The 16512-nt window shown below is 39.0% G+C and overlaps 1 protein-coding gene across 8 annotated transcripts in view; it reads left to right on the top strand.

Moving 5' to 3' along the window:
• Positions 1-16512, top strand: part of cita (citron rho-interacting serine/threonine kinase a) — a 38867-nt gene that overhangs the window by 7568 nt on the left and 14787 nt on the right. For 6 of the 8 annotated variants that reach the window (XM_005918616.3, XM_005918615.3, XM_005918614.3 and 3 more), the window contains 16 exons: positions 573-762; positions 4454-4559; positions 5164-5307; positions 5871-5990; positions 6623-6793; positions 7572-7625; positions 7731-7784; positions 8125-8265; positions 8386-8514; positions 9012-9107; positions 9406-9522; positions 10171-10280; positions 11607-11781; positions 12771-12968; positions 13188-13241; positions 15818-16015. In XM_005918616.3, coding sequence (XP_005918678.1) covers positions 573-762; positions 4454-4559; positions 5164-5307; positions 5871-5990; positions 6623-6793; positions 7572-7625; positions 7731-7784; positions 8125-8265; positions 8386-8514; positions 9012-9107; positions 9406-9522; positions 10171-10280; positions 11607-11781; positions 12771-12968; positions 13188-13241; positions 15818-16015 — 2057 coding nt within the window. The remainder of the gene's footprint in view (positions 1-572; positions 763-4453; positions 4560-5163; positions 5308-5870; positions 5991-6622; positions 6794-7571; positions 7626-7730; positions 7785-8124; positions 8266-8385; positions 8515-9011; positions 9108-9405; positions 9523-10170; positions 10281-11606; positions 11782-12770; positions 12969-13187; positions 13242-15817; positions 16016-16512) is intronic. The other 2 variants (XM_014332498.2, XM_014332500.2) reach the window with 1 other exon arrangement.

The following is a 16512-nucleotide window of genomic DNA, read 5'->3' as shown; positions in this document are numbered from 1 at the left end:
CCCCCCCATTATAAAGTAATTATATAACATTACTATGCCCATGGTTTCCTCTTAGCACTGACAGCTGTTTGTCTATGATAAAGTGTTGAGATTGATAGTTTTTCTTTATTTATTTTTCTCTTCGTTAATTGATTTTGTTTGAGTAGTAGCAAAAAAACCTCAAAATACATATTTGTACAAATGTCTGCATTAAAAATATCATCCTTGTTTATTCACAACTGAGCACGGATAGAGCTTTATGCATCAGCTTTGGGTCCAGCTGATTAGCTTGCTCTGCTGCAGTGAGAGAGTGAGTGAGCATGTGTGTATGAGAGAGCGCGAAAGAGAGGAGGGAGGGACAGAGGCAGCATGTGCATCAACGCGCGACTTACTGCTCTCTAGGCTCCCACCGCTCTCCGCTCTCTATTCCTCCTCCCTTCCTTTCTCTCCCCTTTCTCCTTGTGTTTTTTTTTAATTTTTTAATTTTTTTTATTTCTTTTTACATTTTTTGTTTTTAAGTACCTTGTTCATAGCGGCTTCCTTTTTCCCTTGCCCTTTCTCTTATTCCCACCTCTCATGCTCTTCCCCTGCAGTTCTCCCGCCTTTCGTTCCTGCGTTGCATGCTGAAGATGACACCTCTAATTTTGAGGAACCGGAGCAGGCAGCCCCCTGGCCAGCCTCAGCAGCCCAGCAAGGAGCTCTGCCGGCGGGCTTCCAGGGCCAGGATCTGCCTTTTCTAGGCTGGTTCTTCAGCAGAGCGTTGATACTGTTGGCCAAAACTGAGTAAGTGGTACCTGTTTACTAGTCATTGTTGGGATCATTCAAAGTAGACTAAAGCCTGTTTTTCCTTTAGACGATGCAGAGACCTTTTGCATGCACCTTTCTAATACCTTTTGTTGGTAAAGACCCCATGCTAGTACTGAATGCTGTTCTGCCATTAGTCTCCTCATTACCACGGCAACAATTTCCAGGTAGCCTTGTTTCAGGTGACCTAGCATGGTGCCCAGGGCAGTTGGTATTGTCCCTGTCATTAGTGTTGTGCCTGTTGGGGCCAAAAAGGGTTTGGCTATATGCTGTGTCAGACAAGGAATGAGAAAAGGGAGGGATCCCCCTGTTCTGTGGTGCTCTCTCCTACTGACTTCTTGTTTTTGTACCTTCAGATCACACGTAAGTGATCCAGTGCGCAGATAGATCAAATGAATGGCTCAGAGGATGTTAGCTGGTGTTATCTTGCCATCGACTGATTGGTATGCGGCTGAGTGTGCCGATGAGGTTTGCTGAGAAGTGGAACCCCACACATAGACACACTCCCACCCTCACTGCTGTTATTGTGCCTTCTCTGTTACTGTGAAGCGTAATAGGCTCCTGACTTTTACGGCATGGGTTTTGGGACTGTAATTATACCTAATTGTGTTTGGCTTCTTAACCCCTGATAATAAAGCAAGAGGATGGGTTTTTGTTCTTGCAGCCCCATGCTAGTGCTCTCGCAGGTTAATGGTGCTGGAGACTGCAGATCATGACAGCAGCGGCAACAGAAATGGAGAAAAAGCATTAGCAGATTAGACTGGGAAAAAGGATGAGAGCTCAGATTGGGGGAGAGAATTATTTCTATGGTTACAACCGTGATGTTTTTTTGTGTGTGTGTGTGTGGGGGGGGGGGGTTTGTTGTTTTTTTTTTGTTTTTTTTCCCCTGTCCCCACCCCCCATCTTTACCCGTCTCATCTCCTCCTGTTATTTCTCCCTCTTCTAATGTCTAAGTCGCCTTGCTGTTACACCATCAGTCATCTGTTCAAGGTTTTTAACAGAAGCCAGTCATTTTCTATGCTGCATTTGATTAAGAGGAGCTCAGTGTTCATAAAATGTGTCAGAATTGTGTTGCGTGTGTGGGAGCATGCATATCCGTGTACACATTATTCATTACAATGCCAAATAGGAAAGAGAAATGAACCTAGAGCCAGGCATAATGAAATGCTAATCATCTGTTTTGGGGGTTCCTGCTATTGTTTGTTTTTTCTTCTCCTTTTTGAACTTGTCTGTCTCACTCCTCATTAGTAAAAACTTAACAGCAAAATCCTCTTAAAAACTTGCCTCAAATTTATAAGAAGCTGTCTGTGGTATAGTGTCGGAAAATCATACTAAACACCCATAAAAAATGACATTGTTAGGATTTTTGGCTGGATTAAGGAAATTCTGAGATGGTTAATACAACATGTGCAGTATTTACAGTTTACAAATATCTGTTTTTGCCTGTTTGGAGCTGGACATAAAAAGGTGTTATTAGGTCAGTCTGTCTGGTCAGGCATCCAACATCGTGCCAAATATCTACCGATACTGGGTAAAGGTATATGGGTGCCCATTGTTCCTTCGTTGGCGTCAAATGTAATCCTGTAATGTAGGCTATGATTTTTGTCTTACAAGGTATCTTGGCAACACACACACACACACACACACACACAGTATGTAGGAAATCCATTGAGGACATTCATGGGCTTTTGGAAAAGAAATTTGTGTTTGTACTGAATTCCCGCCATTTACAGTGCCATCAGGGTCAAAGCTTTTCATGGGGGACCCTTTTTTTTTTTTTTTTTGAACAAACTGCCCCAGGACATGTACCACATGAATGACCAAAAGAATGTTGGCAATGGTAGGAGAAGAAGAGTCTTCTAGCACTTATATTAAAAACAGAGAAAAAAAATTATGTGTGTGTGTGTATATATATATATATACACACATACACATTAGTGTGTGTGTGTGTGTGTGTGTGATTTTATTTTAAGCACAAATTGAAAAAATAAATTGTTATTGGGAATTTTGCATGTCCTACAAAAGATTTCCCCAGAGGTTGCCTTGTTTTCATCACACTGCTTGTTAGTATTATGTGTGTTTGTTTCTTCCTTCAGTGTACATGACTGTTATCCATCCTTTTGTGTACCTGATGAGTGCTGCTAAGCCTTCTAACTTTCTTTGTGTCATTGTCTTTCTGAGTCTCTTCAATAATGCAGTTTGCACTGGTTACTCATTTCTTTTTCCTCCACAGTTCAAAAACATGACAGCTCTCCCATTCCTCAGTGGAAAGAGTGGTCTAACATTTTCCCTCTTTTAAATACTTAAATTCTTCATGGCCACATTATGTTTAGCGCTATTAAAGTATTACCTATGCTTCCTGAAACTCAAGCAAAAATCTCCAGCTAATTACTTAAATGGCCACATTATCTGTACAAAAACCCACCCACCCCCCATCTCCCACTTGAATTTTGATGTCTAACATCAATTTTTAATTGGCATCTGGCTGAAATGCTTCTGTTTAATCTAGAGGCCTGTGAAAAAGAACTGCCTAGGGTGTTGCTGTTTTTGTTTCAGCAGTATGAGCCAAGTGTGTGTGTGTGTGTGTGTGTGTGTGTGTGTACACACTTTTCTGTATACTGTATATATGGTGTGTGTGTGTGTGTGTTTCAGGGGGATGCTTCTCGGTGCAGAGAGGCAAAGGGAGCAGTGCTTGCTTTTCTGATTATTTTTAACACTGTGACTCAGTCTGAGTCAACTTTATTAAAGATCCTTCTGCAGTGTTTGTGAACTCATTCATACAGATTCATTCATTTATTTAGAGGACCTCTATTCATAGTTGCCTTGTCTCTGGTCAGCAAAATGGGAAAAATTCACTTAGTGCTCTCGATTGCTGCAGAGAATGGAAACAAAATGGAACATTACCTTATACAAATAACAACAAAAAAAGAGTGTATTGTACTCACACTGAGTCTTCTGGAGACCAGCCCCACGCAACAGCATATCCCAAATTCTCCTGTCAAATTATTTTGTCAGGCTAACGGCAAACATTCCCGGGTCTGCAGGTCCATTTTGTTCATGCCGTCTGTTTTGTCCTAATCATACTGCAGCAGGAAAAAAAAAATATATATTGCTCTGCATAAAAATTGCTCAGCTGTTCTGTTGTCAAAAGAATAATTGTCATTACTAGATATTCTTCATTCGCCAACTCCAAAGGGAAGGTTGAGTCAGCTTTTATGCTCCTGGTTTCTGTTACTCGTTTATGAAGTGTGGGTGTTGTGTCTGCGTTTTGACCGACTTCATTACAGATACAATGACTGTAGGCCTTGCTGTTATGTGTTGTGTCCTTATGTGGCAATATAAGACTGCCAGCCGAGTCCCATTCTTGTTCATTAGTCTGACTGATTATTCGAATCATTGGTTGCATTTTTAATTGATTTTTTTTTTTTTTTGGTCATAGTTTGTTGCACAAAAGGAAGATTTTTGAAGCATTTTGTGCTCTCTGGTCTGTTGATTATAAAGAGGTTGACAGGAACTCGCTCGCCAGAGAGAAAACATTGCCCCTAGTTAGAGTGGATATGTCTCTGTGTTTAAATAAAAATTATTGCAATGCACATTTCAAATCATGTGCGCCAGTTTGATTGTTGAAATATTAATGTTTCAAGAATTTCTGTAAATGTTGTTGCCCCAGGTCAGTGTCTGCAGGCCTCAACTCTCCTGCTAAGACCAACTCAATGGAAAAGAAACTGCACCTTAAAAGCAAAGAATTACAAGAAACTCAAGACAAATGTCACAAGGTGAGCATTTACAGCCTGTTTTGGCTCTCATTCTTTGTTTTGTTTTTTTCACAAACCTTTGTTAACAAAGCTTTCAGCTTTAACGTAATTTAGTAAATCCGCAGTATATTTTGTCTTCTGTCTCTGTTATTTTGGCAAACTCAAAATGCTCCTTTGATAAGCAAATAAATAACATTAACATATTCTGGAAAGAAGGCTTTTTATTTTTAGACAAACTGTGAAATTGGACTTCCATAGTTTGAAACTTTGTTTTGAGCAACATCACTTCATTATTCTGGATTTTATTAGCAGATTTCTTGTGTTTATTCTGGCTGACTGGCCTAACACAGATCAAGGAAGCGTCTGTTGGTGCTGTTATGAGCCAAGTTCATTTTGTAGTGTGAAAAACATAGCAGCTTACTCGTTTTAAAGCATTCTTGGTTGGCCATTTGTTAGAAAAATCATTTACAGCTAATGGACTCCTTATTTATAGTGAAGTAAATAGCCACTTTAAGTACCTTATACTTCTGACGCAGGCAGAAGACAGCTGGGACACAAACCAGCAATGTTAATCAACCTTCAGGTGAAGATTTTAAATAAGTGATGTTTTCACTGCTGTGTTCAGATGGAGCAGGAAATCTCCAGGTTCCAGCGTAAGATGACTGACCTGGAGTCAGTGCTCCACCAGAAGGATGTGGAGCTGAAGGCCTCTGAGACTCAGCGGAGTATCCTGGAGCAAGACCTTGCCACCTACATTACTGAGTGCAGCGTGAGTCATACTGTACTACCAGCATGTCCATTTGTGTTTTATTGAATTAACCTCTTCTACCCTGGAGGCTTTCCATCTGTTATAAAAATGCATCTACCATTTCATGAAGACTGCAAGTGTAGTACAATCACTGAGGCATACAATAATGACTTAAGCATGACAATGCTATATGGGTTTAAGTTCTGTTGTACTAAGTATGGTAGAGTTGCAGTTGACAACTTTTAGAACAGGTTAAACAAACAAAGTGTTTCCTTTCAAACTTGGGTTTTGATTTAGCAGAAATGTTGATGGCACTATTGGCCATAGTTTTTTTTGAAACTCCCTCTAGCCTTGTAATAAAAAAACTCTGTAAAAATTCCTGTTTAAGTGTCTGTTATACAACTTGAAGTTTTGCAGCTTTTACTGATGAAATTGTGGGTTGTTTTTTCAATTGGAAATGTCAGACGGTAGCCTAGAGCTTAAGTAGTTGAAAAAAAGAAGGGTAGAATACTGTAAACTAACTTATTTTATTTTCTAAATCTTAGTGCACTTTGTGTTAGTCTGAAACACGTATTTGTTTGCAGAGCCTAAAGCGAAGCTTGGAGGAGGCACGAGTGGAAGTCTCTAGAGAGGATGACAAGGCCATGCAGCTGCTGCACGACATACGCGAACAGAGCAACAAGCTGCAAGAAATTAAGGAGCAAGTATGTAAATTTTCTCATTTAAATGATTCTGAATCCTCCTCCTCATCATGATAATGATGTGGGGCAGATGAAGAATTATTTCATGGACACTTCATGGTATTTATAATAAAACAGTCTAGTGAAATGGGGAAAAATGCCTTTAAACTGCATATGCATACTGTTTTTTGTTGAAATTATTTGACACGGTGTTGTTTGTACCATTGTAACTGATAGTGGAGTCCTTGAAAAAGGGATGAGATTACTTTTCCTCTCAGTGTGTCCCTGTCACACAGGGAGGGCTTTCCCTCTAAGGACTCCCTTGTCCTTAGCGCTCAAAGGTCATTCCTGCAGATGGCATAACTGCAAGGTACAAAAGTGGCGACTTGATCATTAATCTACAGATTCATCGACCCTTTAATTAGGGAGATGATACACAGTGTTTACACTTTTTAATATAAATTCATGATTTTAATTGAAAATTATAAATTGAACTGAGGTGAAAATTAAATCTGTACAAAAGAATTTTCGTTCTACCCAACTGAGGAGCTGGATCTGGTCATTATTTAGCTTGCATAACATGTGGTTGCTTTTACAGTAAATTTTATGTTTAATTTAATTAATTGTGTTAACCACTCTGTGCTTATTAACGTCAGGAGTACCATGCCCAGCTGGAGGAGATGCAGGTGACCATCAGGCAGCTGGAGGAGGATCTCTCCGCTGCCCGACGTCGCAGCGACCTCTATGAAGCTGAACTTAGAGACTCGAGACAAACAAGTGAGGAGCTCAAAAGAAAAGCTGTGGAATACCAACAAAGGATCCAGAAGGTATGTAAATGTGTATATGTTTTCACCATATATGTTTATAGTTCATGTCATGTCTAAATCTAAATTGAACCAAATAACAGGAACACTTTGTGCTTTGTATTTTTGATCTGCTCTAAAAAGCAAAGCACAAACCTGTTAAGAGGGATTGGAATGAAACTACAAGTTGCACAACTCATGAATTATGAACATGACTGTGTCACTTTACAGAGAAGATGATTTCTGTTTTGGCTTTTGATCATAAAATACAGTTGGATTCAAGTGAACTGCATTTCCTAGTTTGGGGGCATTTTACTTGGATATCAAGAGTTTAATATTTGACAGTTTTGTTGATGATAAAAACTATTAGTCTCATTTGAATCGGTACAGTCGTGTGGTTTGGAAGGGCCCAGAATGCCTCCCTTTGGAAGTGATCTGGGCATGGCAGACTGTGAGGAGATCCCAGAGCAGACCCAGGGTGCACTGCTGTAGTGATTACATCTCCCTGCTGACCTAAAAACAGGGGAGGGATCCTTCAGAAGAAAAAATGTGTGAAAAGTGCTTTCTCTGCTGCTGTCCTTACCCTCTTGCAGAATAAATGAATGATAATATGCATACTATAAATCAGAGAAAGGGCCTCATACACTTTATTGTAGGATATTGCAGTAAATATCAAATAGGTTTTTATTCATTCTCTTTCCATCATTAGTAATTTCTGGATCCAAGCTGTTTTTACTCATGTGAATCAAATATTTCAGGATGAATTTATGCTCAATTCTTATCATATTGTTAATGTTTTTAGGCAAAAGAGCAGGGAAAAGCTGAAGTGGAGGAGCTTCTCTCCAAACTTGAAAAGGTTTTCTTCCTTTTTCAAAAATGTGTACAGAGCTTACAGAACTGTATTTACCCCAAAGTTTGATTTTTTTTTTTCACTTTCTAAATTGTTTTTTATTCCCTTAAGACAAACTCTGAGCAGCAGGTGAAGATTCAGGAGCTCCAAGACAAACTGTCCAAGGTAGGTTTTTTCACAACTGTCTTTCATTGTTTTTTGTGTTGCTTGTTTTTTACCTACATTTAAATTACTAAAGACTTTGGATTTTGTAATCTTTCCTATTTATCTGAAAAAGGAAAAAACAACAACAAAAAAAGACCACTATTATATGTGTATGTATCCAGGATGAAGCTGTGCAGCCATTTCTGCTGTTGTTCCTTATTTATTCAGCAGAATTGCTTTTTTTTTTTTTTTGGTTTGTTATGTTTTCTCTTTGTCCTAGTGGGCAGAAATTGCACAAGCATATCAATATGTTTGTCTGGGGATCTACTAACAACCTTTGACCTCCTGATTTTTTCCCCAGGCAGTGAAAGCGAGCACAGAAGCCACAGAGCTGCTGCAGAATGTTCGGCAGGCCAAAGAGCGGCTGGAACGAGATCTGGAGCGCCTGAAAGGCAAAACCGACTCTAGTGACACTTTAAAACGCCGTCTTAGGGAGACGGAGGTACCAGACTGACCTGCTAATGCTAATGCTTTCTAGTCCTATGTTAAATAACCTTTTTGACAGTTGGACTACCCTACAATTTTCTGTGTAATTAGCCTTGCTACGTTTTTGTTGTGTAAGCAGGAGGGCAGGAAGACACTTGAGAATCAGGTAAAAAGGCTGGAGATGGTTGAGCGTCGGGAAAATAAGCTGAAGGATGACATTCAGACCAAATCCCAACAGATTCAGCAGATGGCTGAAAAGATCCTGGTGAGAGCTACAGATAAGACTTGCTAATACTCTCCATCACTCCACCCCTAACTTCACCCCACTGCCTACTCAACCAGCCCTCTGTCCATTTATCCTCAACAGATATCGGAGAACATACATGTACACACTACATACTCTTCACTTAGATAGCTGAGCCATCACAAATGGCTACTAGTCATCCAGTATTGGTACATAAATAGGCTTTAACATATTCATGATTTTACCAGTGTCAGCATGAGCAGGCATCACTGCAGTCGACTTGTGGATTTCCAGCTTTTCCATGCAAGTTTCTTTTGTAATGTTTTTGGTGCAGTAGAGCATTTTGCCTAGTTTTTAATTCATCTGCTTCATCTGTGTTTTAGCATTTTTTTTCTTTGTATGTAATACAGAATTTGTGTGTATATGCCTATAAATTATTATATTTGTTAAAATGTAGTTGTTTTTTTATCTGTGGCCATCATGTTAGATTTATCCATTTACAACTGTAATTTGTCCAGGAACTGGAGGAAAACTTGAGGGATGCCCAGTCAACTGCCCAGAGGATGGAAACGCAACTGGTTCAAAAGGAAAGGCTTTATGAAGACAAGATCAAAGTGAGTCAGCTTAATGTTTCTCAGACTGTTGTAGATATTTTAAAGAAATATTAGCATATATGTTTGCTCCAGTCAGTTTTAGTCAGTCCTGACATTTCAAATAAGTGTAGCTTTGGATTAAATCAGAGCTGTCACATGTCTTACGGTGAGATGTGACACCACACTAATTAATATTTCCACGTCAGGTTATAAATTTACAACCATATCATTGAATGACTGCTTCACATGGGAGGCTGAAATCTAAATAGCAATGTGTCAAATTAAAACGGGATTTATTCACTGGTTCTCGCTCATCAAGGTTCTTGAGGCCCAGATGAAAGCAGACCTGGCTGACAAGGAGAGCCTTGAGGCCAGAAGGGCGCAGCAGGAGGAGGAGTCAAGGGAGAACTGTAAACTCATCAGTGAACAGAAAGCAGTAAGGCAACAAAACCTCATATCATCTCAGGCATTTGCTGTAAATTTTATACTCAGGTTGACACAAAGCCATATTTAAAACGAGTAAAGGTAACTTTTTAACTTTTGTGATATTAAAAGAAAAACAATATATGCAATTTATCGGCTGCTTAAAGTATTTTATTCCCTTTTACATATACTAAGCATTCCCAATCTAATCTCATTGGGTATAGGCTGTCTCTTATGCGTTTATTTTAAGGATTAGACAAATATAATTTTTTGTTTTACACCATAATTTGTTATAGTACTATAGTAGTGATTTTTTTGTTTTGTTTTGAAATGTACAGGTTAAAAAGACAGATTAAATTAGAGTATCCTTCATGTTGCACTATAAAGGCTGGGCTCAAGTTCTAATCTGGTTAATATGGTAGACTTGAGGCAGTTAAGAAGCTTTTAGAGGTAGTCATCTGACATTGACAGTAGACGACTCAGGCAACACCTTAATAGTCTCTAATAGGATTTTTCTGAAGTAAAAGGTTTTTCTACCTTTAAAAAAAAAATGTGAATGTCCCATATTCTAGCCCGAATCTGGTTATCAGTCAGTGGAGAATATATCCTTGTGTTGGGATGTGATCTACAGCATGTTTTTGCGCTTTCTTCTTTCCCAAAGACCATTAATGCTATGGATTCAAAGATGAAGAACCTGGAGCAGCGCATCGCTGAGTTGTCAGAGGCTAACAAGCTGGCTGCTAACAGCAGCATCTACACCCAGAAGAATATGTGAGTTAACTAGACCTTCTGCCCACACTGTGCTTTGATGAGTGTGTCCACACACATTGACTGCACTTACATCTTTGTGCAACATGGCTGATCTGTCCCCGCTGTGTGTATACTGTGTCATCTTTAAGATTAAGTACAGGAAATGCATTTTTCATGTAGTCTTAATAGAATATACAAACCTATTACCAAAGAAGTTAGTCTGCTCTACAAAAACAGAATTCAACAGCTTACTAACCATTTGAATGCTATTTAATTCAAAATGGTACAAAGATGACTTTAAACGCTAAAATATTTTCTTAGTTTCAATTCTATACCAGTTACATATTTCAAATAACATACTGATATTAAGTAGCAGTAGGTAATAACTAAGTACAATACAAGCAATGCCAGAGTCTTTAGAAGGTAAAAAGTGAACAGAAAGAGCAAATTAATCAGCAATTCTCAATATAATGTCATCTACAACACATAATATTTTTAGATAATCCTGAGGAATTTCTCTATGCAAGCATCAAGACTGAAATAAACATTATAGTTGTGAAACTAAGCTAAGGAGGACTTCAAATAAGCTTTTTAATCCATGAATGCACATTACAACTTGGAAAAGTAAATGCATATAAACAAGAAGCACTGCTTTTGGGTGTAAAATGGCAAGAATAATAACCATGCACGCTTTATTCTACTTAAGAGGAAAGATAAAGTTTTGGAGCAACATACAATGCCAGATTACATCTTTTTAAGGGGAGGCCTTGCTAACTTCAGCAAGAACATGGCAAACTACATTTTGTGTGCATTACTCCAGCATAGCTCTGCCATAAAATTATAAAACTCTGGCCTGCCTGCGCTTTTGCCTGCAGCGCGAATGGAATATTTTCCTGCACTGCGTTGTTGCAGCACGGGGGAAAAATATGCTTATTATATTATTAAATATGCTTCTCAGGTTCAACATTTGATAACTCGGCTTTGTAGTGTTTTCAAGGAAATATCAGGTTTACATTATTCACATTAATTTCAAATTTGAAAAAAAAAGCAATTAATGTAAATAATGTGAAATTAATTTGCACATTTAATAGAATGAAAATGATTGCATTGTGCTTTTCTTTATATTTTACATCATATCACGCTTGTTTAATATAATTAGAGATGCACAGACTCTAAATTTCTGTCTAATATTGATTTTTAAGATAATAATTAGTCTAATGGCAGGTACCGATGTTTTAAATTGCTGCACTGAGATTAAATTGTTTACACATTAAGCTCCAATTTTTGTTTTACGAATATAAATTCAAAACAGGAGATATAATTGGCATTTGTTTGTATTTTTGTCAGGAAAGCCCAGGAAGAAATGATCTCAGAGCTTCGACAGCAAAAGTTTTATTTGGAGTCTCAGGCAGGCAAGCTTGAGGCCCAAAATGCCAAACTAGAGGAACATCTGGAGAAGATGAGTCAACAGGAGCAAACCAAGAGAACCCGGCTGCTGGAGCTGGAGAGCAGGCTGCGGGAGGTGAGGCAACAGGAGACCGAGAGACAGTGCAAAATCTGTTCAAGCTCAAGATTAACTAATTCACTTTAGCCGACACACAGTGTAGCCTTACTATCCACAAAAGGGATTAGGGCAGCTGATCAGCAAGCGAGCTCAGATGCTTTTCAGATAAACGGCTAATTAAAAACAGATCTGTAATGGCACTCTTTACAAAATTGCAGTTCTCTTCCTGTATTATCTCTGGAGCAGTGCTGTTTATTAGCTAACAACTGATAAAATCCTAAACCATAAGAAAATGAAGCAGGACCAGAAGTTCTGGCATGGACAGTCAACATTTTACCCTCAAACTGGATGACTGATAATTGCTTGCAAGCATTAAACTCAAGTTATACTCGTATGTATGTAATGTTTTCAGTCACTGAGAAGCGCACCCCTCAATTTCATGATGTCTTTATGAACCCATTGGAAATCTGCTCTATAAAAAGAAGTCCCGGCTTAATTTTGAGGAACACAATGCCCCCTTTCTTCTGAACGCTCTCACCCCCAGTGTGCTTCTCTGTCGACGCTCCTGGTCGACAGCCTGCTGACTGGATGTCATATTCTACCTCCACACGGTCTTCGCTACTGAGACATGATACACAGATTGGCACTAATTACTGGCCTCTCTGCACCCTCGCTTAAACACATACACACTGTCCTCACACACACAAATATGTACTTCAGTTGTGATCGGCCGTTCCATCTGTCAAACACTTATGAAACAGCTAAATGAACCCTTGTGTATTTTTCAGCAGACTGAATTTCTGTATTTGCCAGTAAGAAGTGCAGAACCTGAGATTAACTAAAAGTGCATATTAATTCCAGCAGTCTTTCATTAGTAGCACTCTGCTTTCCTAACAATGTGATTAAGGTTAAAGTTATGCTGAAAATGATATTCAAATACAAAGTGTTAAAGGTTCAATTTGTTCAATATCAACGCAGTATTCACACTAACCCTCTCTGTGTTGTAGATGGGCCTAGAACATGAAGAGGAGAAACTGGAGATCAAGAGGCAGGTGTCAGAGTTGACCCTGTCCCTCCAGGAGCGTGAGTCCCAAATCAGCAGCCTACAGGCTGCACGTCTTGCATTAGAGAGTCAGCTGCAGCAAGCTAAGACTGAGCTGGAAGAGACAACTGCTGAGGCTGAGGAGGAGATCACAGCCCTCAGGGTAAGACGAGCAAGAGGAAGCATACATGTATGCAATCACAGTCACCCAAAGCAATGGTGGTATTCACCATTTCCTATATATGGATATAAGCCTGTATTATTAATACAATAATAACTTTTTTTTTATAGTGCTGTTAGTATGAATGGCATTCTTTACGATTACACATTATGCATACTCAGATTTGCTTGTATTTTTTCTTTTCATTTGCTCTTCTTCCAGAACCACAGAGACGATATTCAGCGGAAGTTTGATGCCTTAAGAGACAGTTGTTCAGTAAGTGATTCCACAGCCTTTTGTCTGTGCTTTCAGCAGCAGGAGATAAAATTCTTCAAAGGTTTCACAAGACCCTTGAATATATAGTGATTCATGTGTAGCTGCAAAAGATTGTTCTAATGTAACAATGTAGTCTACTGAATCAATCTTTGGCAGCAAAATGCAGCTTGCTGTGGAGAGCACTCTGTTAGCATTTTACTGGTGAATTGTTTTTGTTTTATTTTTTATAAAGGGTGCCATTACAGTTGTCACGAAGACAAAAATCTTTTTGATGCGCAGCCAACACATTACTTCAGTTACCTCTGAGTAGTGCTGAGACTACTTTAATTCAACTGTTAGGTAGCTTCCAATTTGTGCAGTTCTTTTTAAAAATGTACTGTAAATGTAAGATGTACATGTCCATCTATCGTCTTCAACAAATTATCTTATTTGTCATTAGTGGTGCAACGGATCACGGTTGATCCGTAATCCGAACCGATCCCACTCCACAGAAGAAAAGGGAAAAAAAAAGTATGTGTATGGTGCGCGTGCTGGGTCTGACAAGCATAGTTATGGCCAGCGCTAGCGGTCCAAGTGGAGGAGCAGAGGAGTTTGCGGTATTTAAGCAGCCCTTTGCTGCCCAATCCGACCGGGCTAAAGCTATTACAAAAGCTATTGGGGTGTTTAGCTGCAGACGGGAGGCCGTATTCCGTTGTGCAAAACAAGGGGTTTAAACTGATGAACGTGCTTGAGCCACGCTATGATATCCCGTTGCGCGTCCACTTTAGTGGCAAGATCGTTCCAAGCATGTATGAGCAGGAAAAGTTTAAAGTTATGGCTGAACTGTCCCAGGCATCTTCTGTTGCCCTAACTACTACAAATGGGTGGACCTCCAGGGCAACGGAAAGCTACGTGACCGTGACAGCTCATTATATCACAGCGGAGTGCGATATAATGAGCGGTATGTATTATTGTAGGGCCTACCTTACAATATAAAGTGCCTTGAGGTGACTGTTGTTGTGATTTGGCGCTTTATAAATAAAATTGAATTGAATTGAGTGGTAGATACAAAGACTGTACTGCCCTATATTGTACCATGATTTTATTTTTAATAATTGCGTGGAATGAGTTTTTAACAGGCAAAAAATACTTCAATAAGTAAATGTGTTACTTATTAGGCATCACATGTTAAATTTTTTTCTTTTTTGCTGATCCGAAAATTGATCCGATCCGTGACTTAAAATCTCCTAACCATGAGATTTTTGATCCGTTGCACCACTATTTGTCATGGAGTTAAAATAGAAACAAATTCTTATTATGTTACATTTAAAGTGAAACAACAGTTTTGTGGTTCATATGTGCCAAAAATATGTTTCCTATTTCTCTGACTGGAAATGACTTGCTGTCACTGTACTCATTACACCTGTAAATTATACTCACTACAGCTGTGCTATTACAATCCCACTTCCAAAGAAGTTGTGATGATAGAAATTAAAAACAGAATGCAAAGATTTGGAAATCTCATAAATTTTCTATTTTATTCCCAACAGAATATAGAAAACTTTAAATCTTTAAACTGTAACATTTTACTGTGTCATGAAATATTTGAGGTACGTTTTGAAACTAAATCAGTTAATTAAGTGGCAGCAGATTGGGTAGCAAGAGAAGCAGAGTTTTTCAGAAGTAAAGATGGACAGAGATTCACCAATTTGCCAAAACTCGCACCTACAAATAATATAAGAATCTTAATTAGTATTGAATGTGAAGACTATGAATATCTTGTCATCTATGGTGCATAATATCATCAAAATGTTCTGAGAATCTGGAGAAATTTCTGTGTGCAAGAGACAAGACTGAAGATAAAAATTCGATGCCTGTAATCTTTGTGCCATGAGGTAGCACTGCATTAGCAACAGATACAATTCCCTCCCAGAAATCTCTTCATGGACTCGGGAACATTTCTATAAATCACTGTCTATGATCACAGTTCACCGTGCCATCCACAAATGCAGGTTAAAGCTCTGTAATGCAAAGAAGTCATATATGCACATGATCCAGAAACGCTGACGTCTTCTCTGGGCCAAAGTTCTTTTAAAATGCACTGAGGTTAAGTGGAAAGCTGTTCTGTGGTCAGATAAATCAAAATGTAAAATTCTTTTTGGGAAACATGGACTTCATGTCATTTTGACTAAAGAGGAGAGGAACCATCTGGCTTGTTACCAGCGCTCAGTTCAAAAGGCTGCAGCTCTAATGGAATGAGAGTGCATCAGTGCTTGTAGAATTGGCACCATGCACATCTAGAAAGACACCTTCAGTACTGACAGGTGTATACAGGTTTTAGAAAATATATATGCTCCCATCCAGTCAATATCTTTTCCAGGGAAGGGCTTGCATATTTCAGCAAGACGATGCTAAACTGCATACTGCACATATTACATAGTCGAGTTCTAAACTTCACCAATTGAAAACATTTTGAACATCATGAAATGAAAAAAATTGGAGTTAGAATTATTACAACACAGCCAGTTTTGTGCATAAAGCCTTAAAATGTGTTCTTGTTTGCACGTGTAAACCTTTACCTGTTTGTGCCTCCTCAGGTGATCACTGACCTAGAGGAACAGCTGACACAGCTTAGTCAGGAGAACGCCGAGTTGAATCGCCAGAACTTCTACCTGTCCAAACAGCTTGATGAAGCATCAGATGAGAGAGAGGATCGGCTGCAGCTCAGCCAGGAAGTGGACCGCCTGAGGAGGGAGGTGGCTGACCGTGAGATGCACCTCAACAACCAGAAACAGGTAACAAAAACCGTTTCCAGACAAATTGCTGGCTTCTCAGTATGTTGAGTGTCATTCAGATGTAAATCATTTTCATGGTCATGTGCCTTGCTTCAGTGAAATATTGCCACAACACTTATTGAATGAGCCTGTTTTATGAACTTACAGGTGAGATTTGACAGTGACACATACCAAGTAACACTTAATATATTAGATCAGAGTTTTCTGCACAAGGCAATTCTATTTTTATACTTGTTTTAATAACTAGAGGGGTTATATACTAGTATTTATGGGAACACTTCCATAAACATTACAACGCAGCACTGGTAAACAGATCAGACAATATTAAACTAGCTTATAAACTGTGCCTCTGTGTGGCTCAGCTGTTTGAACCGGTGCACACAGTGTAATTTGCTGTTCAATCTCGTCACCAGGTTTTATTAGAAGTAATTAATGAAGTTAGCACTTTTGCTACATGTCATGGATGGTTTTTGCTGCTGTCTAGTGCTGTATGGGGT

This window comes from Haplochromis burtoni, unplaced genomic scaffold, assembly GCF_018398535.1.
Source record: "Haplochromis burtoni strain Fernald_Lab_line unplaced genomic scaffold, NCSU_Asbu1 Contig_32, whole genome shotgun sequence".
Lineage (NCBI taxonomy): Eukaryota > Metazoa > Chordata > Actinopteri > Cichliformes > Cichlidae > Haplochromis > Haplochromis burtoni.
This window is presented reverse-complemented; position numbering and strand designations above follow the sequence as displayed.